This window comes from Syngnathoides biaculeatus, chromosome 6 (assembly GCF_019802595.1).
Source record: "Syngnathoides biaculeatus isolate LvHL_M chromosome 6, ASM1980259v1, whole genome shotgun sequence".
NCBI classification, from domain to species: Eukaryota; Metazoa; Chordata; class Actinopteri; order Syngnathiformes; family Syngnathidae; genus Syngnathoides; species Syngnathoides biaculeatus.
The window spans coordinates 32,990,232-33,011,819 of record NC_084645.1 but is presented as its reverse complement, the minus strand read 5'-3'; the positions used below and the strand labels follow the sequence as shown (position 1 = coordinate 33,011,819).

General features: G+C 43.4%; 2 protein-coding genes across 11 annotated transcripts in view; one reads left to right on the top strand and one right to left on the bottom strand.

Moving 5' to 3' along the window:
* ca12 (carbonic anhydrase XII) overlaps positions 1 to 21,588 on the bottom strand; it is a 103,666-nt gene that overhangs the window by 69,826 nt on the left and 12,252 nt on the right. For 3 of the 9 annotated variants that reach the window (XM_061821542.1, XM_061821537.1, XM_061821544.1), the window contains exons 3-4: positions 10,289 to 11,396; positions 5,009 to 5,120 (exon numbers count right to left, since the gene is read on the bottom strand). The gene's annotated coding sequence lies outside the window, so the exon portion shown is untranslated. Of the gene's footprint in view, positions 1 to 5,008; positions 5,121 to 7,337; positions 9,572 to 9,598; positions 9,685 to 10,288; positions 11,411 to 21,588 lie in introns of those variants that run through there. The other 6 variants (XM_061821541.1, XM_061821540.1, XM_061821539.1 and 3 more) reach the window with 6 other exon arrangements.
* On the top strand, positions 5,637 to 21,515 carry LOC133501689 (circadian-associated transcriptional repressor). 2 transcript variants are annotated; one of them, XM_061821549.1, is made up of 6 exons: positions 5,637 to 5,674; positions 13,282 to 13,630; positions 14,806 to 14,881; positions 15,427 to 15,505; positions 18,365 to 18,491; positions 20,047 to 21,515. In XM_061821549.1, the coding sequence occupies exons 2-6, from the start codon at positions 13,322 to 13,324 to the stop codon at positions 20,431 to 20,433; spliced, it is 978 nt and encodes a 325-aa protein (XP_061677533.1). In that variant the 5' UTR covers positions 5,637 to 5,674; positions 13,282 to 13,321; the 3' UTR covers positions 20,434 to 21,515. The 2 variants fall into 2 exon arrangements, with proteins under 2 accessions (XP_061677533.1, XP_061677532.1); XM_061821548.1 differs by lacking the exon at positions 5,637 to 5,674 and adding an exon at positions 9,879 to 10,113.

The following is a 21,588-nucleotide window of genomic DNA, read 5'->3' as shown; positions in this document are numbered from 1 at the left end:
GTAATTTGTTTTAAATGCTAAGACTTAACATATGAATACATCTTGTGACTTTAAGATGCCCCGTGAAAAATAAAAATGAGTCAGTGTTTTTTCATCATTTTTAATGTCCTTTTATCATATTTGCAAGATAAATTGGGCAGGAAATGCTCACAATGGCCTTTTTAAAGCTTTTATGCCTGGCAATCGAAACAGAGGGATTTCTCATTAATAGTCAATACATAAAAGTTATTCTGAACTCAAACATGGAAAACGTCTTTGCTCTGATTGGTCCTTGGTGATATCACACCGCCGTGTGCCAGCCACGCGATCAAAATGACGTTGTGTTTGGAGCCTTTTATAAGACAATACATGTTGGCCCACGAATTAGGGAACGTGAGCTGAAAGGAGACATGGGTGAAGATAAAAGAAGAGTGGTATATTTACAAGTTAGGGTTGTTTAGTGGGTGGGTAACAACCACAAAGTGGGCAGGGAGGTACTTGAATATTAATTGACGAAATTGTGTCAGAAAGATGGCAGATGGACCTTTACGACCTGTCAATCACTCATACAATAATAGCCCATCAGATAGTCGCATTGTCTTAACCCCTGGCTTGGCACGCCCCTCTCGCCTAATTTTCCCACAAGCAATCCTGGTTGTCAGTAGCATGCGCTTGGAAAAGTTAATGTAACGAAGAAAATGGTCATCAGATGCGCTTGGGGAACATGCAATTCTGATGAAAGATATCATGCTAGGTTACAAGGGGCCCAGTTGATTCATTTTCCAAAGCCTAAAACACAGTTGACGAAGTGTCCACGATGGATTAAGGCTCGCAGAAGAGCACCCGTACAACTAAATGTGGACAATATCAACAAACACAAGGCTGTATGTTCGCAGGGAAGTGAGGGAGAAGTATCTTCTCTGAGTCTGATTGAATTATTATCAGTGCTTTATACATTGCAGGAGAACAACTTTCACTTTGTTAGTGTATCACTGACCTGCCGAATGAAGTGTGCAATGTTTTATGCCGAAGAGTCGGGTTAGTGAGACGTAAATGCGCGATGTCATGCAAGAGAAACGTCTATTTGCCTATTTGTATCACATCGGACTTTTAAGACAGAGCACTGGGTTCCATTACGAGCCATGTCAAATGAATACCCAGAATACCAACTTCAACATGAGTTATTAACGTACATTCTCATCTGACACATTCATTTTAAGTGAACTCTGACATGAACTCATTCAATTTAAAATAACAAATATAATGATTTCATAGTGCGTATTTTCATTATGGTCACGGGTGTGCTGGAGTCTATGCCAGCTGACTTTGGGCAATAAGTATAAAGTACATCCTGGATTGGTCACCAGCCTATTGCAGGGCACATACTGTACACACAAAATTTCGCACGCACATTCACGCCTTTGGTGTCGGAGTAGGTACCAGGAGAAAACCCACGCAAGGAAAGGCAGAACATGCAAACGTCCCACAGGAAGGCTGCAGGCAAGCTTCAAACCTAAAAAGTAATAATTGAGAGGGAGATATGCTAACCACTTGATCATTGTGCTGCTGTAATCCGAACACGTGCCTCTTAAATCATTGAGTCGCGGTTTAAGACCACAGCCCCGTATAAAAATGTTTTCATATTATCTTGCCTGTTTAAATGGATGCCATTTACTCAACTAAAACTATATTCATGAGGATGACAGCTGGAAGGTGTGGCAACAACCCAGCAAGGTGTTTGACTAACAGCTAAGCTGTCCAAAACTTTCACTTAACTATTTAGGCATAGCAAAGCCATAAACTAATCCCCCCACAATTGCATCACTGTCTTCAATGATTAATGGCACAAGACACAGCTCAGCACCAAAAGGCAACGTGATGGGGATATGAGGGATTTGAAATTTATTCTTGCATTGAGGAATAATATTCTTGTTTGAAAATAGAAAGAATATCGACTGAAAGCAGTGGATGGTAGAGAGTTGACAAGACAATAATTATGAAGAGGTAATTCATGTACGATGTATATCTTACAAAATCAATATGCTCACTGCTCCAATAGCGTAAATAGTCTCGGAATGTTTGAGCAAGATCAGTTAAAATTTGGGACCAGTAGAGCACTGATTATTAACAACCATTAGTTTGACCTTAACTACAAATGGGTAAGATATTCTAGTTATAGAAAAATAAATCAGGTTATTATGCCTATAAATACAAATCATCTCTAGTTTTAAAGAAGACGGAGATACCACACCGCAGAGAGAGCTCGTGCTGAAAAGGACGACATCTTTTTGTCACGATCACAACAACAACATTGAACAAGGCAACACCTACAATTTCTTACGGGGATTAATGGATGCACACACACGTGGCAGGATATGAAATTCATCGCTATGAAATAGCCTTGATCACTGACTGTCACATCACTTCAAGAAAGGACCTCACACTCACACGCCCACCTGGTGATCCCATTAAAGTGCTAGCAGAGGAAGCGTGGGTAGTTTTACAGGGGACACAAGTTTGGTCATCAGCCATCTCATCCCTTCCCCGTGAGGGAGTCAATTCCAACAACCAATCTCAACAAACATCTAATTGCAACATAATTATTGCCTTCTTTTGTTTTGTTTTGTTTTGCTGCCACAAAGTGACAACTGCAGTCCTATCAAACGAGGGCTTTTGAAGTTAACTGTTGAAAGAAACCCATCACATATCCTGTTACATAATCCCTCACGTTTAAATAGTTGTACATAGGTCACTTGCGCCAAATGTTACATCATTTCAGCTCCTAAATAAGTCAAGAAGGCTGATTTCTTTTAATAGAATGTTCAAAAGGCAAATTTGTTAAAAGTTGCAGCCCGTGCGTGGGGATTATTCAATCCGCAGCGGAGACGAGGCTTGCGGTGAGCTCACAGTCTCTCTGCATCTCGAACACTCCTCATCTGTGCGTGGAGAGACTGCAGGCTGGAGCCCTTACATAACCCAGTTAAAATACACCCGAGTCACATGTAATGATCAGCCCTGCAGATACAGTAGATATCCACTGTTGCTTACGCGCCTCTGGCACCCATTCAGACATTAAGGGAGCGTGCATAAACGCGCAAGCACGCATTTGCACTCGCAGGGCCGTCAAATATTTGTGAGTGATTCACTCGCGAGGCCATCTTGACCAGCTGTAGGTGAAGCGTCTGCGTTGAAAACGGTTAGGAGTTTCCCCTCTTGGGTGAGGCACATGTGACTTAGCTGGGTCGTGAGGAATGAGAGACAGAGACAGAGAGAGAGAGAGAAAGAGAGAGAGGCAGCCATGCGAGACAGAGAGAGAGAGAAACATGATAGCATGCCCCACAGTTCAACCCTTTAAAAGTCACCAAAATGCACCACGTCACTTCTCTTCTGACTACATAACCTTTTTTGACAATCATGCCAAAACGCAGTAGCCTGAGCGACGCATGCCACCCGCCGCTGTTACTGGTGCTCTGTTCCAACCCCCTTAACCCATCCCGCTGCATCCATGCAGTCACATTTCTTCTGCTTAGCGCCGTTTCACATGAGACTCAAGTGCCAAAAGTTTCTGCTCCGCTGACGCAGGGGCAGACGTGCATTACTTATTGCAAAAGATAATGTGACTTGAATGTAATGTGACTTGAAACAGATGGAGAGGGCTCCTCACTCTCTGGCAATCTTAATAGTGAAACCATTATGTAATCATGTTATAATGGACCTGACAGGCTGCATGGACTCATGTACGCGCAGCATGTGTCTTGAGGCTCGGATCCTCACTGTCGTCGCTCACGTTTATGCTTGTATTCTGGCTCACCGCGCTGGTTCACGCACATACAGACGACCTTTCATCGTCACTCCGAGCCCAAACGTGAACTTAAATTGCGCCAAAATGACACTTGAGGAGAAGCTGAGACTACGAGCTTAAGCCAGGGAATACAGAGCTGAGTCACATATCATCATCATGGGGACAGCTGATGGCAACAACACACACACACACACACAAACACCAAATAGATTGCCCCTGCCAGCGGCACCCAAATACTCACACACATGCACCTGTATCCTCTTTCAGCATGCTGACAGGTAGCAGCACGTTTTGACACTGAGGGCATGTGCGTGGTGGAAAGTTCAGGTCGGGTGAAAGCTGCCTGCAAGCATTCAACTTAGTAAAATAGATATGCTGTATATATACAAAAGCTTTGCTTAGACTATCTTTGGTCATCCATGTATCTGTCCACCACAAAAAGGCCACAGTGGAGAAAACCCCTCGTTCGCAACACTATTAGGTGTGCCGAAGATAGATCGTGAGCCCGAAGAGACAAGACAGATGTTTCATGCGTGCAATGTCGTAAAACTGCCCCGAGTGTCCGCCTTTGCCTCTAATTCAGAAAATGATATTATAAAAGCAGACACATGCAGCTAACTGTGGGAACCAAAAGAACTCATCCTCTGTGACTAAATGACAAACACAGCAGTAGCTTGCGTCGCATGACTCATCTCAGAGCCTGACGGCAGAACGCACCGATAAAAAAAAAACATGTCCCCTCAGAGTCGGGGGTAATGAATAAACTACCTTTATGTGAGTGACACACTGCCGTGAATGAGTTCCACGTGCCTAGTTCTTAATTGAACAGTCTTCAGACCTTTTTTTTTTTTTTAATCTATAGCTCTGGCACTGCAGGGCAAGGAACGCTATTTCCTGACTAAAACTGAAGTCAAAATGGATGCCACAAAGCCTCACTAGAAGGCAAGGGAGTAAGTAGGAAAATTTAATCCAGAATAAATCCCAAATGATTAGAAGAGAAACAGTGAAATTGGGAAGAACGTTTTTTTTATTTTAAATATTTAATGTAATTTCATTATAACAAATTAATTAGAAATTAATTATAATTATTAAGTATAATAATTGTAATTTATCTCCCAGAGTCTTTTTCCTGAGCTGTTTACCGTCTAATATACAGAATGGCTTCAACCGGCTAGTCCGACATATGCGCTCTCCATTGTCAGATGTAAAATAAGGAGTTTTTCTTACCCTTGCCTTCAAGTGTTTCGTACATGTGCCTGAAGTAAACCTTTGATCCAAAATAAATGTCTTGTTTCCTGCGCTTTGAGGGAGATGATGCATTCGCTGTTGCTTGGAGGGCCTGGAGACAAAAAGGGGAAATGAGAGTTTGCTCGGAAACTCTGTGTCGTCACAAAGTCTGGGGTCACCGGAGGTTTGGGGCACGGATGGCACAACGATGAGAAACCATTTGGAAATTAAAATGAACGTGAAAGACTGGCTGTGCCATAAAATGCGCAGCTTTAAAATGACATCCATAGGTGTGAGGTTTTTAGACCTTAAGAGTGTAGTACAATGGACCTTTCAGACCTGTCAATCACTCGTACAATTATAACCAATCAGATAGCCGCATTGTCTTAACCCCTGACTTGCCACGCCCCGCTTGTCGTCATGTCTCATAAGCAATGCTGGTTATCAGTCGCGTGTGCTTTGAAAAGATAATGTTAAGAAGAAAATGGTCCTCAGATGCCCTTGGGGAACGTGCAATTCTGATGAAAGATATCCGGCTAGGTTACAAGGGGCCCGGTTGATTGATTTTCCAAATCCTAAAACACAGCTGACAAAGTGTCAACCGAAGTGGATCAAGTACAACTAAGTGTGGACAATATCAACAAACGCAAGGCTGTATATTTGAAGGTAAGTGAGGGAGAAGTATCTTCTCTGAGTCTGATTGAATTATTATCAGTGCTTTATACATTGCAGGAGAACAACTTTCACTTTGTTAGCGTATCACTGACCTGCTGAATGAAGTGTGTCATGTTTTATGCCGTAGAGTTGGATTAGTGACACGTAAATGCGCAATCTCATGCAAGAGAAATGTCTATTTGCCCATTTGTATCACATCAGACTTTTAAGACGGAGCACTGGGTTCGATTACGAGCCAAGTCAAATGAATACCTCCACTCACTTATAAAGACTACAATGATATTACTTGTGATCTTTCCAAGTAAAAAGTACTCACCCTGCTTTACAGTGTGCAGTACGATTTTACTATTTTATCCTGTTGGATTGCAATATGAAGTTTGTGAGGCGTCAAACCTTTTTCCATCGATCACCAAAGTTTTGCTGTAACTCTGACATTGCGTCCTGCTCCGTCCAAAATCTTAATTCTGTGCACATATCCTTGTATACATATGAAATAGTTGAGACCTCCCCGTAGAACCCTCTTGGACAAGTCTGGGGCATTTGATACCGCAATAGAGAATCCACTTCAAACCTGTTCTGTTCAGTAGCCATTTTGGAAGCTTGTGGGAGATGGCAATTGTTACTAAACGGGGCGGCGCTGAAGATCGCCATAGGAAAGGTGCACTCAGTTAAGGATAATCAGAAAGAAATCATTATGGTTGAATGGCACCAAAAAGACAGTCAATCACCGTTTTTGGCTCCCTTGCCTTGAAAGGGTGGCCCCATGCATGCAGCACTCTACTATGCCGCATTCCTCGTTTTTATTGACTCCATTGGAGTTTCACTGCATCATACTGCTATGATGTCACGACTTACGCAGCTATCACCATCCCTACACCCACTTGCACAGCACGCGGTGGAAACACAAGCCACATCCAGGGTTCAACATTCCAGAACATACTGTGCTGGGCACGCTGAATTGTTCAACTTGCAAACATGGTTCTAAATAGCCCCATCAAATCAACAACTTCACCACAAAAACCTGTCTAAAGTCATTTACCAGCTGTCATTCCGCATGCTCTTGTTAAAGACTAATTTTCACTAGTAACCCAAATCACACGCGGTGTGAAGGGAGACACATTCTTCAGCGAGCTTGGCTACGCCAAACATGGGAGCCGAGGACATGAGGCTGGTGTTTGACTTGGTGTTATCTCAGGCGCACGTGATCACGTTTGCAGAAAGAGCCTTCATGAGTCACTTGTGCCTCGAGGCTCGCCACGCTCGTCTGGCCTGACTGAGGGGGCTTCTTATCCAGGCGGGCCAATATATCGCAGTGTGTAAACACCTAAAAAAAAATGGAGAAAAGTAGAGTGCCAACCTACCCCCAAGGTTGAGCTTGTGACAAAATTAAGGAAATACATCAAATGTTAAATTAGTGTTTGTCCAACTGGTTTGTGAACTGTGAGAAACAGATGTATGCTGCCCTTGGTATTCTGTAGTGGACTGTACTTTACACCAGCTTTTACTAACCTTTATTGAGGCATGGCACATATTTTACATCAGAAAATATATATATGCCATCCAAAAAATTATGTAAAAACTACAGTATACAGCAGTGTTCCCAAACAGTCTTTGCACCGCGGACCGGTTGAGAGTAGCCATTTTTCTCACTAACCGAATGCGCAGACTTGTCTCGCTTGTGCTTCCTCCTTTCGCCGTTCACGGTGCGTGCACTTGTGGGCGCGATGCGGCAGTGGGCGTCAAGAGTTGTCGTAGGCAGCCAGACCAGACTGCAGTTCTGTTGCGCCTCAATGAGAGTAGACTTATAACTCCGTAAAATTATTTCTGCTTGTCCAGCAGAAAACTACGACTGTATCTGTCACGGAGCGGACTTGGAGCGTGAGAGTTAACTGTTCCAATAAACCCAAATTTGAAATAGCACTCCTGATATTGCGGTTTCATTCGGGAACATTTCGTTCAAAAGAACATGTCTCACTACACCATCAGTGATGTTAATTTTACATAAAACAGTAAGTAAGATGTAATCATTATCATGGTGGAAAGTGAAATACAAACACTTAATATTTAAGATTTTGGGGGGGGGGGTATTTTTACTTTACTTGAGTTTTCATTTTTCTGATGACTTTTTACTTTTATTCCCTACGTTTTAAAATGAATACTGTAATTTCCGGCCTAAAAGTCGCGACTTTTTTCACACGCTTTGAACCCTGCGGCTTATGCGGCGATGCGACTAATGTCTGAATTTTTACTAACGGCCGCAAGGGGATACTTGAGCGGAAAAGGTAAGAGTGACACCGGTGGAATATATGTGCTGAGGAAGTGACTTTTACCGGTATGTTTTTTTTTTTTTTAACCGGTCCTGTTAGCACTGCAGTAGCGTTAGCGCTGTGTTACTGCTGTGTCTCAGTGATTTAGGTATGTTTTTTTTAACCGGCCCTGTTAGTGCTGTCCTACCATGTTGCTACTGTGTAGCTGCTGCGGCTATTTATTTTTATTTTTTTTACCGGTATGTTTTTTTTTTTAACCAGTCCAGTTCATGCTACTGTGTTGTTGCTATGTTAAGCTAAGCTAATATATTAAAACTCTGTGTACCGTCTTTCATTGTAAATATCTCGTGTTTCAATGCGGGTTTCAATATGGGAACTTGCGGTTTTTACACAGATGCGGCTTATGTATGTACCAAATGGTATTTCCTTTACAAATGAACTGGGTGAGACTTATAATCTGGTGCACTCTGTAGGCAGGAAATTACAGTAACTACTTTGTCCTCCTTACTTTTTCAAAATAGCCCCGTAGCCTTCTTCAACGTACGCCAAAATATAACAGATGATAGATAAAGTCAGCCACGGTTGAGATCCAGATTTGACTAAAAATTTGGGGTCTTATAAGACAAAAACTAGTCTTATAAAACAAAAAGTGAAAACAACCAGAGAGTATTAATAACAATGGCAACATACAGTATTTGGAAAAGCACAATATTCCCCGTTCATGGCCCTATTTAGGGGAACTCTTTAACGTTGTTTAGGACTTTCATAGTCCAGTATTTATAGAATTGATGAACCTAGCGAGTAATCCACCCAATAATCGAGGAATATACAGTCCCGCTGGATTTCTACTCACGACCCCAAAAACACATTCTCGTACAGACTTCTGCCATGAAATCGTGCCGTAACATGTCACTCATAACACGACAAGCACTCAAATACCACCGTATCCCGGCTTTTACTGTCAGCACAGCTCTATCTGGTTAAATTAAGCACTTGTCAGCTGGACCATACGTCAGTGGATCGAAACTGTCGCTATGGGTGCGTTAACGCGATTGAAGCAGTGTTTTGTGTTGGGAAAAAAAAAAAGAGCAAAAGTGGAAAATATGTGTGGTGTCCTCATTGGTCACCCCGGATAGGACAATACGGCTGTCGATTCTTCAAGGACAGCTTCAGTTAGGTTCATGTACTTTAAATACCACATTAGCAACAGTCAAGCGTCAGAAGCCCGGGCTATTCATGAGCTGCTTTAATGGGTTACACTATAGAGTACTTTCCACCCCCCACCCCCACCCCATCAAGTCATCCACAGCTTTGCAAGTTAAACTGCTACATAAACTTGTCACAGAGAACAAAGAATGTGTTCTTGCTCTTCAAGTCATGGGTACTGTTTGTCTAATGCTCTTTTTTGTATTGCAGATAAGTGAAATTTCTGCAACTGCGGAAAGTAACTAAAAAGTTACTTTTGAAATCAAGTAATCATTAAAGCTTTGACAGCTGGGATAGGCTCCAGCACTACCACGACCCTCGTGAGGATAACCAGCTCTGAAAATGGATGGATTTGTTGTTCGCATCATTAAATGACATAAATAAAATAATTGATTGGTTGTCAACTAAAACAACCAAATAATTCAAATCTGCCAACCCTTACTGGTACTGGTCGTTGTTGAACTTGCTGAGTGCGCATTTAAGGGCTGCGCCACAAAGTCAGCCATCATGGTGTCCATATGACATAACGAGGAAGAGCGCTTCTGGAATGCCCCCCCCCCCCCCCCAAAAAAAAGGAGGTTGACTTTTCGCCCATCTGAAACGAAAGCGATCCGCGTGTTCACGTGTTTGGGTAATCTGCATCTCATTTGCATATGTAAACCATTTGAGCCTATTGCGCGGGGCCTGCTCGCAGGGAACAAGCCCATTTGTCGGCCGGGCCCTCCACCGGGGCAAATGGGCGCGTTGGCCGCCCGTGACCACGCCCTCGCAGACACGTTGTCTCGGGAGAAACAACACGGGCTCAGCTCGTTGGGTCGCGAGACCTCCGCATTCGCTCCACTCACGTACGGCACGTCTGCTCAGCTCCCGGTCCGAAGACGAGCTCCGTTCCCCTCGCCGAACAAAGGAACAGGACCGGTCCGCTCCACAGAGGAAGGAAGGAAGGAAGGAAGGAAGGTATGCGTCGACTTCGTATTCAACGCTCATTAAAATATCACCACGTTCTTACATTTGTTCGTAAATATTTACTCAAAATCCCCCAGAGGAATCCCATGCATACGTGACAAAATACCGGCTGTAGTAGGCTTACTGAAAAGGAAGCGTAATGAGGTAGTTTGAATATAATGCTTACTTTCATCGTGTCCTTTGCTTTCTTTTTTCCCCCTTTTTCTAATCTCACCGTGCGTGTTGCCAAATTTACCAATGCCATTGATGAGGAAGTCCATTGTGTCTGAACATCTGCCGATGGGACCTCATTACCTTGCTTTTTTGGTTTTGGGGGCGGAAACAAAATTTTACTTGATTCCCCCCCACCCCCCTCAAAAAAAAACATAGAAAATACATTTTCATTTTAGGTGTTTTTAAAATAGTGGTCATCTCAATTGGAGCCCCGCACATACACAGGTGAATGCAAATATTGGCTGTGGTCAGACCTCGGTGAAAATGTTTAAATATTTCAATTCAAATGTATTCCTTTTATGACTTTCATAAGACTAAAACGTTGTATTTAACAAGTGTTTATGTGCTTTGTATAAAATAGAACCCTCCAAAATTATATAAATGTTCAGTCATGTCAGAAGTATTATTCAATACCTCAAAGGCATTTAGAGAGTGTTATCTTGCCCCCATTTTAGTTCTTTCTAAATTATAGTACTGTACAGGCATTGCGGATTATAGTGTTGTATTATTAGATTAAATGAGATTAAACTATGTAGGCAGCGCTGAACACTTTGACACAAGGGCATGATTAAGTTTTTGTCCTCTGTTCCTCTGTAGTCGATCATGCCTCGAGAGTCTCGGAAGTGTGCATACTTCTGTTTTATTCAGTCTAAAATGCAATATTAATTGACTTCTGTCTCACTCGTCCATGGCAGTTTGTTCGCCCTGTTGCGCAGCAACCTGGCCACTGTCCAAACACCTTTTCAGGTCATTTTATTTGTCTTGTTTTTTTTTTTTTTTTTAAGTTTGTCTCTTGCTGGCTCTTTTGATTTTGTCGAGCTTGTAGAATCTGCAGCCATTTGCTCCACCCCGCCACTTGTGAGATAAGATCAGAGGGGACAAAGAATCAGGGAGCAATTAACTCTTTCTCAACAAAATCACAGGAAGCGAGAGACATGGCAGGCGCGAAAGCATTTTAACCTCCACCAAAATAATCCTGTGTGCTGAAAATGCTTCTCGCTTCCTGCACTTGAGAGATCTTCTAATCACTGAGGAAACACGTTGGACGTGAACCGATCCATCTAGAAAAAAGAAAGATATTCTCAGACAGTGTCACACTCCCTTTTTAGTGAACTCTTTTTTTTTTTTTTTTTTTTTTTTTTTTTTTGCCGCCACATCTGAGGGTCACTTGTGTTCATGGGCCTGGGTGGTGTTGGGGGGTTGGTGGAGGTTGGCTGCCTGAGCCACTGGTCACCATGGTGGCAGACCCCTGCCCCCTCCTTAAAAAAACAAGCAATGTTTATGAATGAGTGGAGAGCAAGGAAGCAGCTGGTCGGCCTTTTGACTGAGACCCAATGGGAGAGAACTCCCCAGTTTGTCCAGTTTTGATTTGGAGATGTCACCATGACAATGATTTGGAAGATTTGTGGGATGCGCAGAAGTGCTGTGAGGGCTTCTGGGTGTTTGCCCTTCTTTTCTGTGTGTTTACTGGCTCAGGTGTTGCAGTCTGCAAAACAGACAGGTGATTGTGGTCATCGCCATCTGGTCAGGCTGCCTTTATATAATGATGCGAGTTGGAGATGTCGGGTTCATTGGAGGCCTCGTGGTATTTTGCACTTATAATATTAGACTTCATGTTGGACACTTTTTGGTTTTATTTTGGAGTGAACCGCTGTTTGGCGCAAGGGATACATTCCAAAACCATCTGCAATACATGTAGATGAAAACCCATGATATAGAGACCATTGAAGAACCCCCACCCCTTTTTTAAACCTATCTGTCACACTTTAAACACATTTAAACTTAAGTGCCTGTACGCACTCATGTTTGCGCAGTTATTGAAATATGACAACACGGATCAAGCTGTAAGTCTCTCCCAGTTAACTGGCACAAAATAAAGGCAGGTTCAACATTGTATATCCATCCATTTTCTGAGCCGCTTATCCTCACGAAGGTCGCGGGAGTGCTGGAGCCAATCCCAGCCGTCATCGGGCACGAGGCATGGTACACCGAACTAGCTGCCAGCCAATCGCAGGGCACATGGAGACAGACAACAGTCGCACTCACAATCACACCTAAGGGCAATTTAGTCTCCAATGAATAGATGGTTTTGGAAGGAAAACGGAGTGGCCAGAGAAAAACCCACACAGGCACCGGGGAGAACATGCAAACCCCACACAGGGTGTGCCGAGATTTAAATCCCAGTCCTTAGAACTGTGAGGCAGACGCATCCCAGCCGTCATTGGGCAGGAGTCAGGGTACACCGCGAACTGGTTGTCAGCCAATCGCAGGGCACATGGAGACAGACAACTGTCGCACTCACAATCACACCTAGGGGTAATTTAGAGTCTCCAGTGAATACATGTTTTTGGGATGTGGGAGGGAACCAGAGTGGCCTGACAAAACCCATACAGACAAGGGGAGAACATGCAAACGCCACACAGGGTGTGCCGAGATTTGAACACCAGTCCTTAGAACTGTGAGGCAGACAACACAACCACTCTTCCGCCGTGCTGGCTCATGTAATTTAATCAAACAAAATTCTTTTACCTTGATGTTAACAATACTAAAAATGCCATGGATGGGTTATTCAAATTATTAGAATTTCTAAAAATTACCGCAAAAACCCATACAAAGAGTATACAGCAATACTGTTGGGCATATATTCTTATTGCTCTGTGGAAATGAAATTATTGGACCTCAGTTGTGGGCCTTGTCGTCTTCTCCTTGCTCTTAATTACACTGTATCTCTCCTAGTCGCGCTTCGTGTGGTCCAGCATGCTGCGGCACAACGTGGTGCAACTCTGAAGGCACGCAACCTTAGTTTTAGACTTCCCTGTATTTTGTAACAAACCATAAAAAACGGTCGCTTAAAAATCCACGCTATAGCAAAGGTGTGAACGAAGAACCACACGAGTGAGTGACCACAATTGTTTGATGATACTAATGGCAAATCTCTTGTTTCAGGTCAGTGATGGTCAATGGTAGTTAAAACCTGCCGCCAAGGATGTCTGCTACTGATTCGGACAACTCCATCGACTGGCTCGCGAGTGACACTGAGGACAGCACCAGCGAACAGGAGTCAGAGAGGACCTACGACCAGTCAGGTGCCCCTCCAACTGACAGCCGCTGGAGCCATGAGGCGTCCACACGGGGGTCTCCCTCCAGCTGTATGGAAACATGGGGCAGGAATGCCATTGAACTGTGTAAAACACAACAAGGCGAGATGATGAAGCGACGCCGCAGCTTCACAGAGGAGGAGGGAGGACGAATCATTTCCAGTCAGTCCGAGAAGGAACGACTTTTCACCCGAAAGGTGAGCTTGTCCATGAATCCCGTCGGACTTCCAAAGGTGGTATCAGCAAATCTGGGCCGTGCCCTCCGACCAGTATCAACCGTCTGACGTTTTTACAAGTGCCTCATGAATGACACGATGCGCGGGAGGGATCCACCTCAGCTCCCCAGTGTCAGCAGAATTAGTCATCTTTTCTACTATAAATCCGCACCATGAAAAGGGGGGACAGGGGGCGGAGACACGGGCTGAGTCATGTCTAGCAACTGTTAGGTGTTGACACTGAATACTGTCATTAAAAATCTTCTCTTTAATTAATTTATTCCACATTTCAACCAAGTGGTCCAAGCCAGTAGTGCATGCCAACGTTCAGATTGGGACAGTTAAATCGGATCTCGTTTGAGTTTCCATCCTAAATTTTGACAGCTCAATGGTTATAGCTGTGTCTGGTTCATAAATCAAATGATATCATGTCACGCAGAGTGTTCCCAATTAATTGACAAAGATGACCTTAAAACGGCATACAAAGGACAACAAAGGAAAAGACAGCATTGAGGGTTCTTACTTTTTGGGATATGGTTCTTTTGTTTTTGTTTTTTTTTTTTTTAGATTTGTTTTATGTCATTAATCTGGCATTCGCATTGTTGCTCGAAGGTGATGATTCTCTGAACTATCGATAGACTGCGGCGTGTCTAGTTCCACTGTGGCACCATATCACTACAGTTTGTACCCTTAACTATGAGTGGGCATTTGATTCTTTTTCCTTGATGGTCTACAATCAAACTACAGTCAAAATCAATCAAGCGATCAATTAATTTTTCGTCTCTATTTTTTAATTATTCTCTGAATATTCTGAATGACAGTTTTGATGCAAATGTCAAACTGAGCAGACGAAGGTCATCGTCGCTGTAAGCACGGGTAAACCTCAACTTCCTTTTGGTTATGTCACGTTGTTGTTCTTTAGACCAAAAACTATCGTGAGACTTTCAAGTGCAGCCGCTCAAGTCTACAAATTCTTAATCACCTAATTACCATGCCTATTCTTACTCCCCGAATTGCAGAACTGTGGTTGGTCAAGTTATTTTGGCAACATTTTACAATTGAAACAAAAAAAAAGTTTCTCTCTATTTGCAACTGTATTGTTTGGTGTAAATGAGGCCAAAGACGTCAATAACGAATGAATGTGTTCTTCTTTTTAGTGTATTGAGCTCCAATGCTACATTCAACCACTGTCATCAATCTTGAATGGCCTTCGTTCAGGGAGATACAGAGAAAGTAAGTCTTCTAGTTTCATTTACTGTGCGTGTGTTTGCATGTGTGTAAGCGTATAACAATGGACAGTTATGTAATTTTGACTAAAGGTTTTAATCGCTAGATACATATTTTGATAGAATGAAACTCATTCAAGATGGCCTCATGCCAGGTTTAAAAGAAAAACTAAAACATTTGGATTTATTTTTAGCAACTTGACAACATGCAACGTCACACTTCAACCTTCACTGTAAATGAGATGTCTGGCACAGTGGAGTGAGAACATCGTGTACCACATTTGTACGGAGCAAGAGCCGCTCTTGATTATTGGGCTGATGGGAACAGAAAAGGTCTCTGCAAGGAAGGCGAGCATCATGTTCAGATGGGCTGTTCACTATATGATCCCAAAAACCTTGTGTGAGCCAACACTACCTGGCCACAGCGCGAGGAGGATCGCATAAACACACCAAAGACACACAAACGCACATTTTACGCAAGCCATCTGTTCTCCACACAGTGCTGTCCTGCTGTCAACTCGACGCAGATGTTATAACATTTTCCCTCTACAGGACTCAGCGGTTTCCAAGAGAGTGTTGCCATGGACAGAATCCAAAGGATCCTGGGTGTTCTACAGAAGCCCTACTTGGGGTATGTGTACACATCCATCCATTATCTACCGCTTTTCCGGGTCGGGTCGTGGGGGAAGTAGCTTCAGCAGGGATATCAAGACTTCCCTTTCCCCAGCCACTTCTTCTCTTCCGGAGAGATCCCGAGGCGTTCCCAAGCCAACCGAGAGACATAGTCTCTCCAGCATGTCCTGGGTTGTCCTCTGGGTCCCTTTCCAGTGGGACATGCCCAGAACACCTCACCGGGGAGGTGTCCGGGAGGCATCTGAATCAGATGCCTCAGCCACCTCATCTGGCTCCTCTCAATGCGGAGGAGCAATGCCTCGACACTGAGCCCCTCCTGGATGACTGAGCTTCTCACCCCATCTCTAAGGAAGAGCACAGACACCCTGCGGAGGAAACTCATTTCGGCCGCTTGTATCCGGGACCTTGTTCTTTCGGTCACGACCCACAGCTCATGCCCATAGGTGAGGGTAGCAACATAGATCGACTGGTAAATTGAGAGCTTCACCTTTCGAATTAGCTCCCTCTTTACCACAACGGACCAGTACAAAGTCCGCATCACTGCAGACGCTGCACCAATCCATCTGTCGATCTCCCGCTTCATTCTTTTCCATTGAAGACCCCAAGATACTTCAACTCCTCCTTGTACTCATCTAAACCTAGATACTCTGATGATGCATGTGTCTGTTTATAGTCCTTATAAGGTTATAAGGTTGGAAATATTGGGGGCATTTCAGATTTTGGGAAGATTCTCAATAAGAATTTGGCATGCATCGGTTAGATAAATTGTGACTTTTTGAAATCAGAGGTCACTTGGACTCCCACTACACCCACAAAACTCATCCAAGCCTCATTTTATGGATATGGTGGGGGTTCTCTAAACTGTTCCTACAAATTTGGAAGCACAGAATTGTCCAAAACGTCTTGAAGAATGACGAGTAAGGGTGAAATATTGGTGAATTAGTTTTCTCGATGCAGTGTAGTGTATATACACTGTTCCATTTGCTGTGACCCTGAGCTTTTTTTTTTAAAAAAAGAATCAAAGGAAATGGTTGCTGTTTTGATGGCTAAACAAGTACCTTTTAGCATTAGTATATAGAAATACTACTAGAAATTGTGATTGCCATCCTCAAATCCACCATGTCTAGAACGCATGGCACACAGCTGGATGCAACCCCCCGCCACAGCTCCAAAACCAGCCCCTCCACACACACTTTCAGGATAAAATTACTGCAGCGATTGCAGCGTCTCACTGCAGTCGGGCATCTCGTTAAAAATGAATAAGGCTCCATGTGGAAGCTGCACTCTAGCTTTTGCTTGATTAGATACTATAATGGCGTGTCAGATCACCCGTCCTTAAAGAAGAACATTCTGAACACTAATTCTTCTGTCCATTTGTACTGTAGAGCTGTAAATGTTTTTCCACACTAATTTCCATTCAGGCAACATAAGGTACGCTCATAAGATCCAATACAAAAGCCTTTACAAATATAACAATGTTCAGTTTTGAGTTCAAAGACAGGTTTTTCCATTGTTTTTGTACCCATTAGTTTCATGAGCAATACAGTAACCATAGTACGCCTTTGGTTCCCCTGGGAAATTTGGTATGTTGTGACTCGGTGCATTAAAGTACAATAGACAGTAATGGGGAAAAAAAAGACATGTGCTTTTGGTTGGATAGTAGCTAAACGTGACAAAATTTAGCTCAATGACAAAAAATAAAATGCCTTTTAATAGCATAATAAATAGTTCAATGACTACCTCTGAATGTCAAAAAAATATTTATGATCTAAGTTTGATCCAGCTTTATGCGATATCTATAAGAATGTGCAAGTGTTACATAATGTGTAAATGTGTGATGCTTTTATAATCATATTGAAATATATATATATATATTAACAACCTCAAAAATGTTTTGCTTTGCACTCAAGACCAAATCTGTATAATTGTTCAACCCCCCAAAAAACCTTTGCATTTCTATAAATACTGAATGCAAGCATATCCTAATCAAATACTATGCTTGAAAATTCAGAAGCGCCACTTCGCTAACAATACATGCGATTGCTCTGACCGGATAAGAATGAAACAGCGTCTTCGCGTTCTGCATGCAATGTGCTGCCAGTGGTGGTATACTGACATCAGCTCAAGTGGGCGCGCACTAATTGGTGCCTTCAGCCGCCAGCTGCTGCCGTCATCAGGGAGACAAAGCGTGGGTGTGGCAGCCTCCCTGTAGACAGTCTAGGTCGAGGCTGGAAGGTGGATCTAAATCCCCTCTTACCCGCTCCTCCCCCAAGTGCCCGCTCGGTGCTGCCAGCTGGCAGCTTGAACAGGCACACAATGGCAGATAGGATCAAAGTGACTTTTTTAGCAGTCACTGTTACAGATAATCTTTCACATTAATTTAACACACTCTGAAACGAGTAAGGAAAGAAGGTCCTGATCATATGACACCGGCTAATCCGTAACCACCATCTGGATTTGATGGTCTTGAAATTAAAGGCATTCTGCCCGCCTCCGATGAGAAATGCGTCACGGCGACGAGTTTATTTTCACGGTGACGCTCCTGGAAAGCATGGCAGCTTTGCTGCTTTAAATTTAGAGGCGAGTGGAACTCTTAAACATGAGGCCACGTGTGAGCACCAAACGTGAGAAATGGACCGAGAAGAATTTTTCCTCCCCGCACATGGCGCTCGGGCTTTTTAAGAGCGTAATTGTTCACTTGGCTCTTTCAGAGTGCATATTTCCTGTGTGAGCTTAAAAGAGAGATAAAATTTCACCGCAGAGGTTGGCAAGATTTCAGACAGATTACTCTGATTCGTGCAAGCATACCTCATATATTATCAGGTTTTTCTCACTCTTTGTTTCTTTGCCTTTTCAGGGAGAAATACATTAGTATCATTCTTAAAATGGAGGAAATGCTGAAAAGTTGGTTCCCTAATGTAAAACCCCTCCACCAACTGGCCGTCACCCACACAGAAGAAGGCGTTCCTGCCAAGAAACTAAAGGTAAAGTAACATATTACCCCTCCAAAAAAAAAAAAAAGCTTCATTTCAAAAACCTTTACTGCCAAGAACAGGGTGGTGGCAACACAGGGAAATGGGGATTAAAATTCTACTATTACTCAATCACGGGTCTAAGACCGTTAAGGGAGGATTGGAAGCTATTTTTACTGACATACAGTATTAGTTTCGTGTTCCATGTGAACAATCACAGTGGAGAAAAGGTAATTTTGAAGGAGTGTCCCTTAGGGAATAAAAAGGTCAGAACATTCTGTGACATTCAATTGCCAAAGTGTGTAACACACCTTCATGATTTTACACTTTGCCTTGCCTCTCTTGGATAACTATTACACAAATAAAGTATAACCAGTACTTTGTGAAAAGTGATGCGTGCACCCTCACATATGCAAATATGTCTTTCATCAGATCATTTGGGTTTTATTGGCTCAGGTAACCTGTTGGGTTGGTCTGACATCAGCACATTTGTGTGTGTCATCAGTCACAGCATGAAAACAGACAAAAGTTTGAAACTACCTGTCGGTCTTAAAGTCACTATTGAGTCAAATAATAGTCAATTAGAAATCATTTGTAAGTAACAATGTGTAATCAAAGTAATTAACCAAAAGATTACTGTTTAGTCGCGATAAGGAAAAGAAATTTCTGTGGTGTGTGGGTCTCTACTTGATTGTTGAAATCGTTAAGATTTTATTAACTATAATTTTGGCTGTGTGTTCCTTATCTTTTCATCATATCATATGTCCATTTCTATGCCTTGCTTGTCTAAAAATATTATTTCTGCCCCAAGGCTTGTTGCGAAAGTCCTAATTTTTAGTAGTGTTCATTGTCTTCTCCCCCCTCGCTCTCAAAATGTCCCAAAAGTTTGTGCATCGTGATACAGAAAGCAGAGGAAAACGCTCACGGCTCGAGCACTTTTATGCTGGCATAGTCACAGCAGTGTATGGAATGCTGCCTCCTACTACGCCCTCCAAACAAATAACAGTGGCGTTGCTCTCCAGACATACAAATCATGTCTCCAACATCCAGACAAAAATGGTTGGGTGGCATCACATGTGTCGTGGAACATTTATCATTGTACATTTTTACATTTTACAGAATTCATGTATATTATTAGCACACAGTCAACGGCATGGTATGAACAATGTTTGAGTGATTAATTAACCGCAGTGGTGGTCTAGTGGTCGACTGGTTTGCCTCAGAATTTGAGGACACGGGTTCAAATCCTGGGCCCCTCCTGTGTGTAGAGTTTGAATGTTCTCCGAGTGCCTGCGTGGTTTTCCTCCGGGCACTCCGGTTTCCTCCCACATCCCAAAAACCTGCATTCATTGGAGAATCTAAATTGCCCTTAGGTGTTATTGTGAGCGTGACTGTTGTCTGTCTCCATGTGCCCTGCGATTGGCTGGCAACCAGTTCAGGGTGTATTCTGCCTTCTGCTTGACGATTGTTGGGATAGGCTCTAGCATTCGCGTGACCCTTGTTAGGATATGGGGGCTCAGAAAATGGATGGTTGGATGACTCTACCTTGTTCTTACTTCCTCAACAGCTTTCCCATGCGACACCAACTGCAGCAGTGAGCCCCGTCACCATCGCCGATACTCTGGTGGCAGCCAAACCTCTTCGGGTCACCGACCTCACACCTCCCGGAGCTTACTCAGCAAACAATCTGAAATGGCTTCACACGTCCCCCATCTGCTCCCCAACAGCAGAGCAGGCCCAGGCCGCCCCCCGGAACATGGCGACCCCTAGAGACTTAACGCAGGACAGTGCCGTGTCCTCCACCACAGACAGCCCCGCAAACACAGACTCCACGCCCAAAGGTCCTCCGCAGGGTAAAATCAACGCGCCTTGTCTAGAGCGCCTCCTCAAGTCGACGGAAAGCATCATCACCCGCAAGAAGACATCAGATTTGATGAACAGCAGCTGGTCCTAGTCAATATGGCGGGGGCTGCTTACCCTGCAGCCGAGTCTTGACTACCAGCGAGGCCAGTTTAGCTCGCTTCACTCATTCCAGCCTTCAGGGGAGACCTGAGCCTCCAAAAGGGATGCGACAGGTTTACTTTTTAGTGTGAAAGACAAACATGTTGTATTCTGTGTGTGGGAATGTGCCCTCTCTGACATGACAAGTGTCTGATATATTTCCCTTTGTTGACTTTTTTTGGTTGTTGTTGTTGTTGTCGTTTGCACTCTTTGGTAGCGTTTTTGACGGCGGGGAGGAGAGCAATTTCACCCTAACTGGAGCGACGTCCCACTGTAGATCCGATGGTTCCGTTTCGTGTAAGCGCCATTTTGCCTGAGAGGTGAAGGAAGTCAAACATATTGTTGTGCTGAAATGTGACATTATTTTCGTCTCCTTTTAATGACTCCGCTCTGTTAAGTTTATTTTTGGGACTGTTACTAATTTTCATACTTTGAAAATACTTTGTCTTTTTTGGTACAACTGTTCTACCTCAGAGGGCGTCACATCACAGTTGACGAGCATGCGTAGGAATGTAAAAGCATTGCTCGCCCTCTCTGGACACCTCAGCGGATCTGCAGTGAACCCGATGGTAACAAACTGAGCTCTGAAGCACGAGATTCCCTGCACAGGGATGAGTCCCACCACAGGGATCCCTCTCGCGGTGCCATTTTAAAGAATGTCCACTTTGAGTTTCCCAGTAGAAGGCAAACAGTGCCTGTAATGTCATGCTGTGCCTGCACGCCGCTTCTAATAAAGCAAGTGAAGTCTCGGGATTTCCTGCGGCAAGGCTGGATTGTACAAGTCAGGAATTGTCACTCTCCTGCCATTCATTCTCTTAGAAAGCGTAAATTATTCAGTTTTTGCCAACCTGTTTCTGTGGTAGAGTAGAACAATTTGTGTTTTGCCACAGAACTGAGGCAGTATGTTAAAACAGCAGAGGACAAGGTTTTTCTCTTTGTAAGCCTGACAAGACAGCTTATTGATTTACTCTGAAAAGTGGCCTTTATAGTGTGAAATTTTATACTTTCAAAATAAATGTGTGCATATTTGTTCAATGCAAACTGGTTATTTTTTTTGTTGGGGATTTCGTAAGAATAGGTTGTCAGAATAATTTTCTTTTAGTGTAAA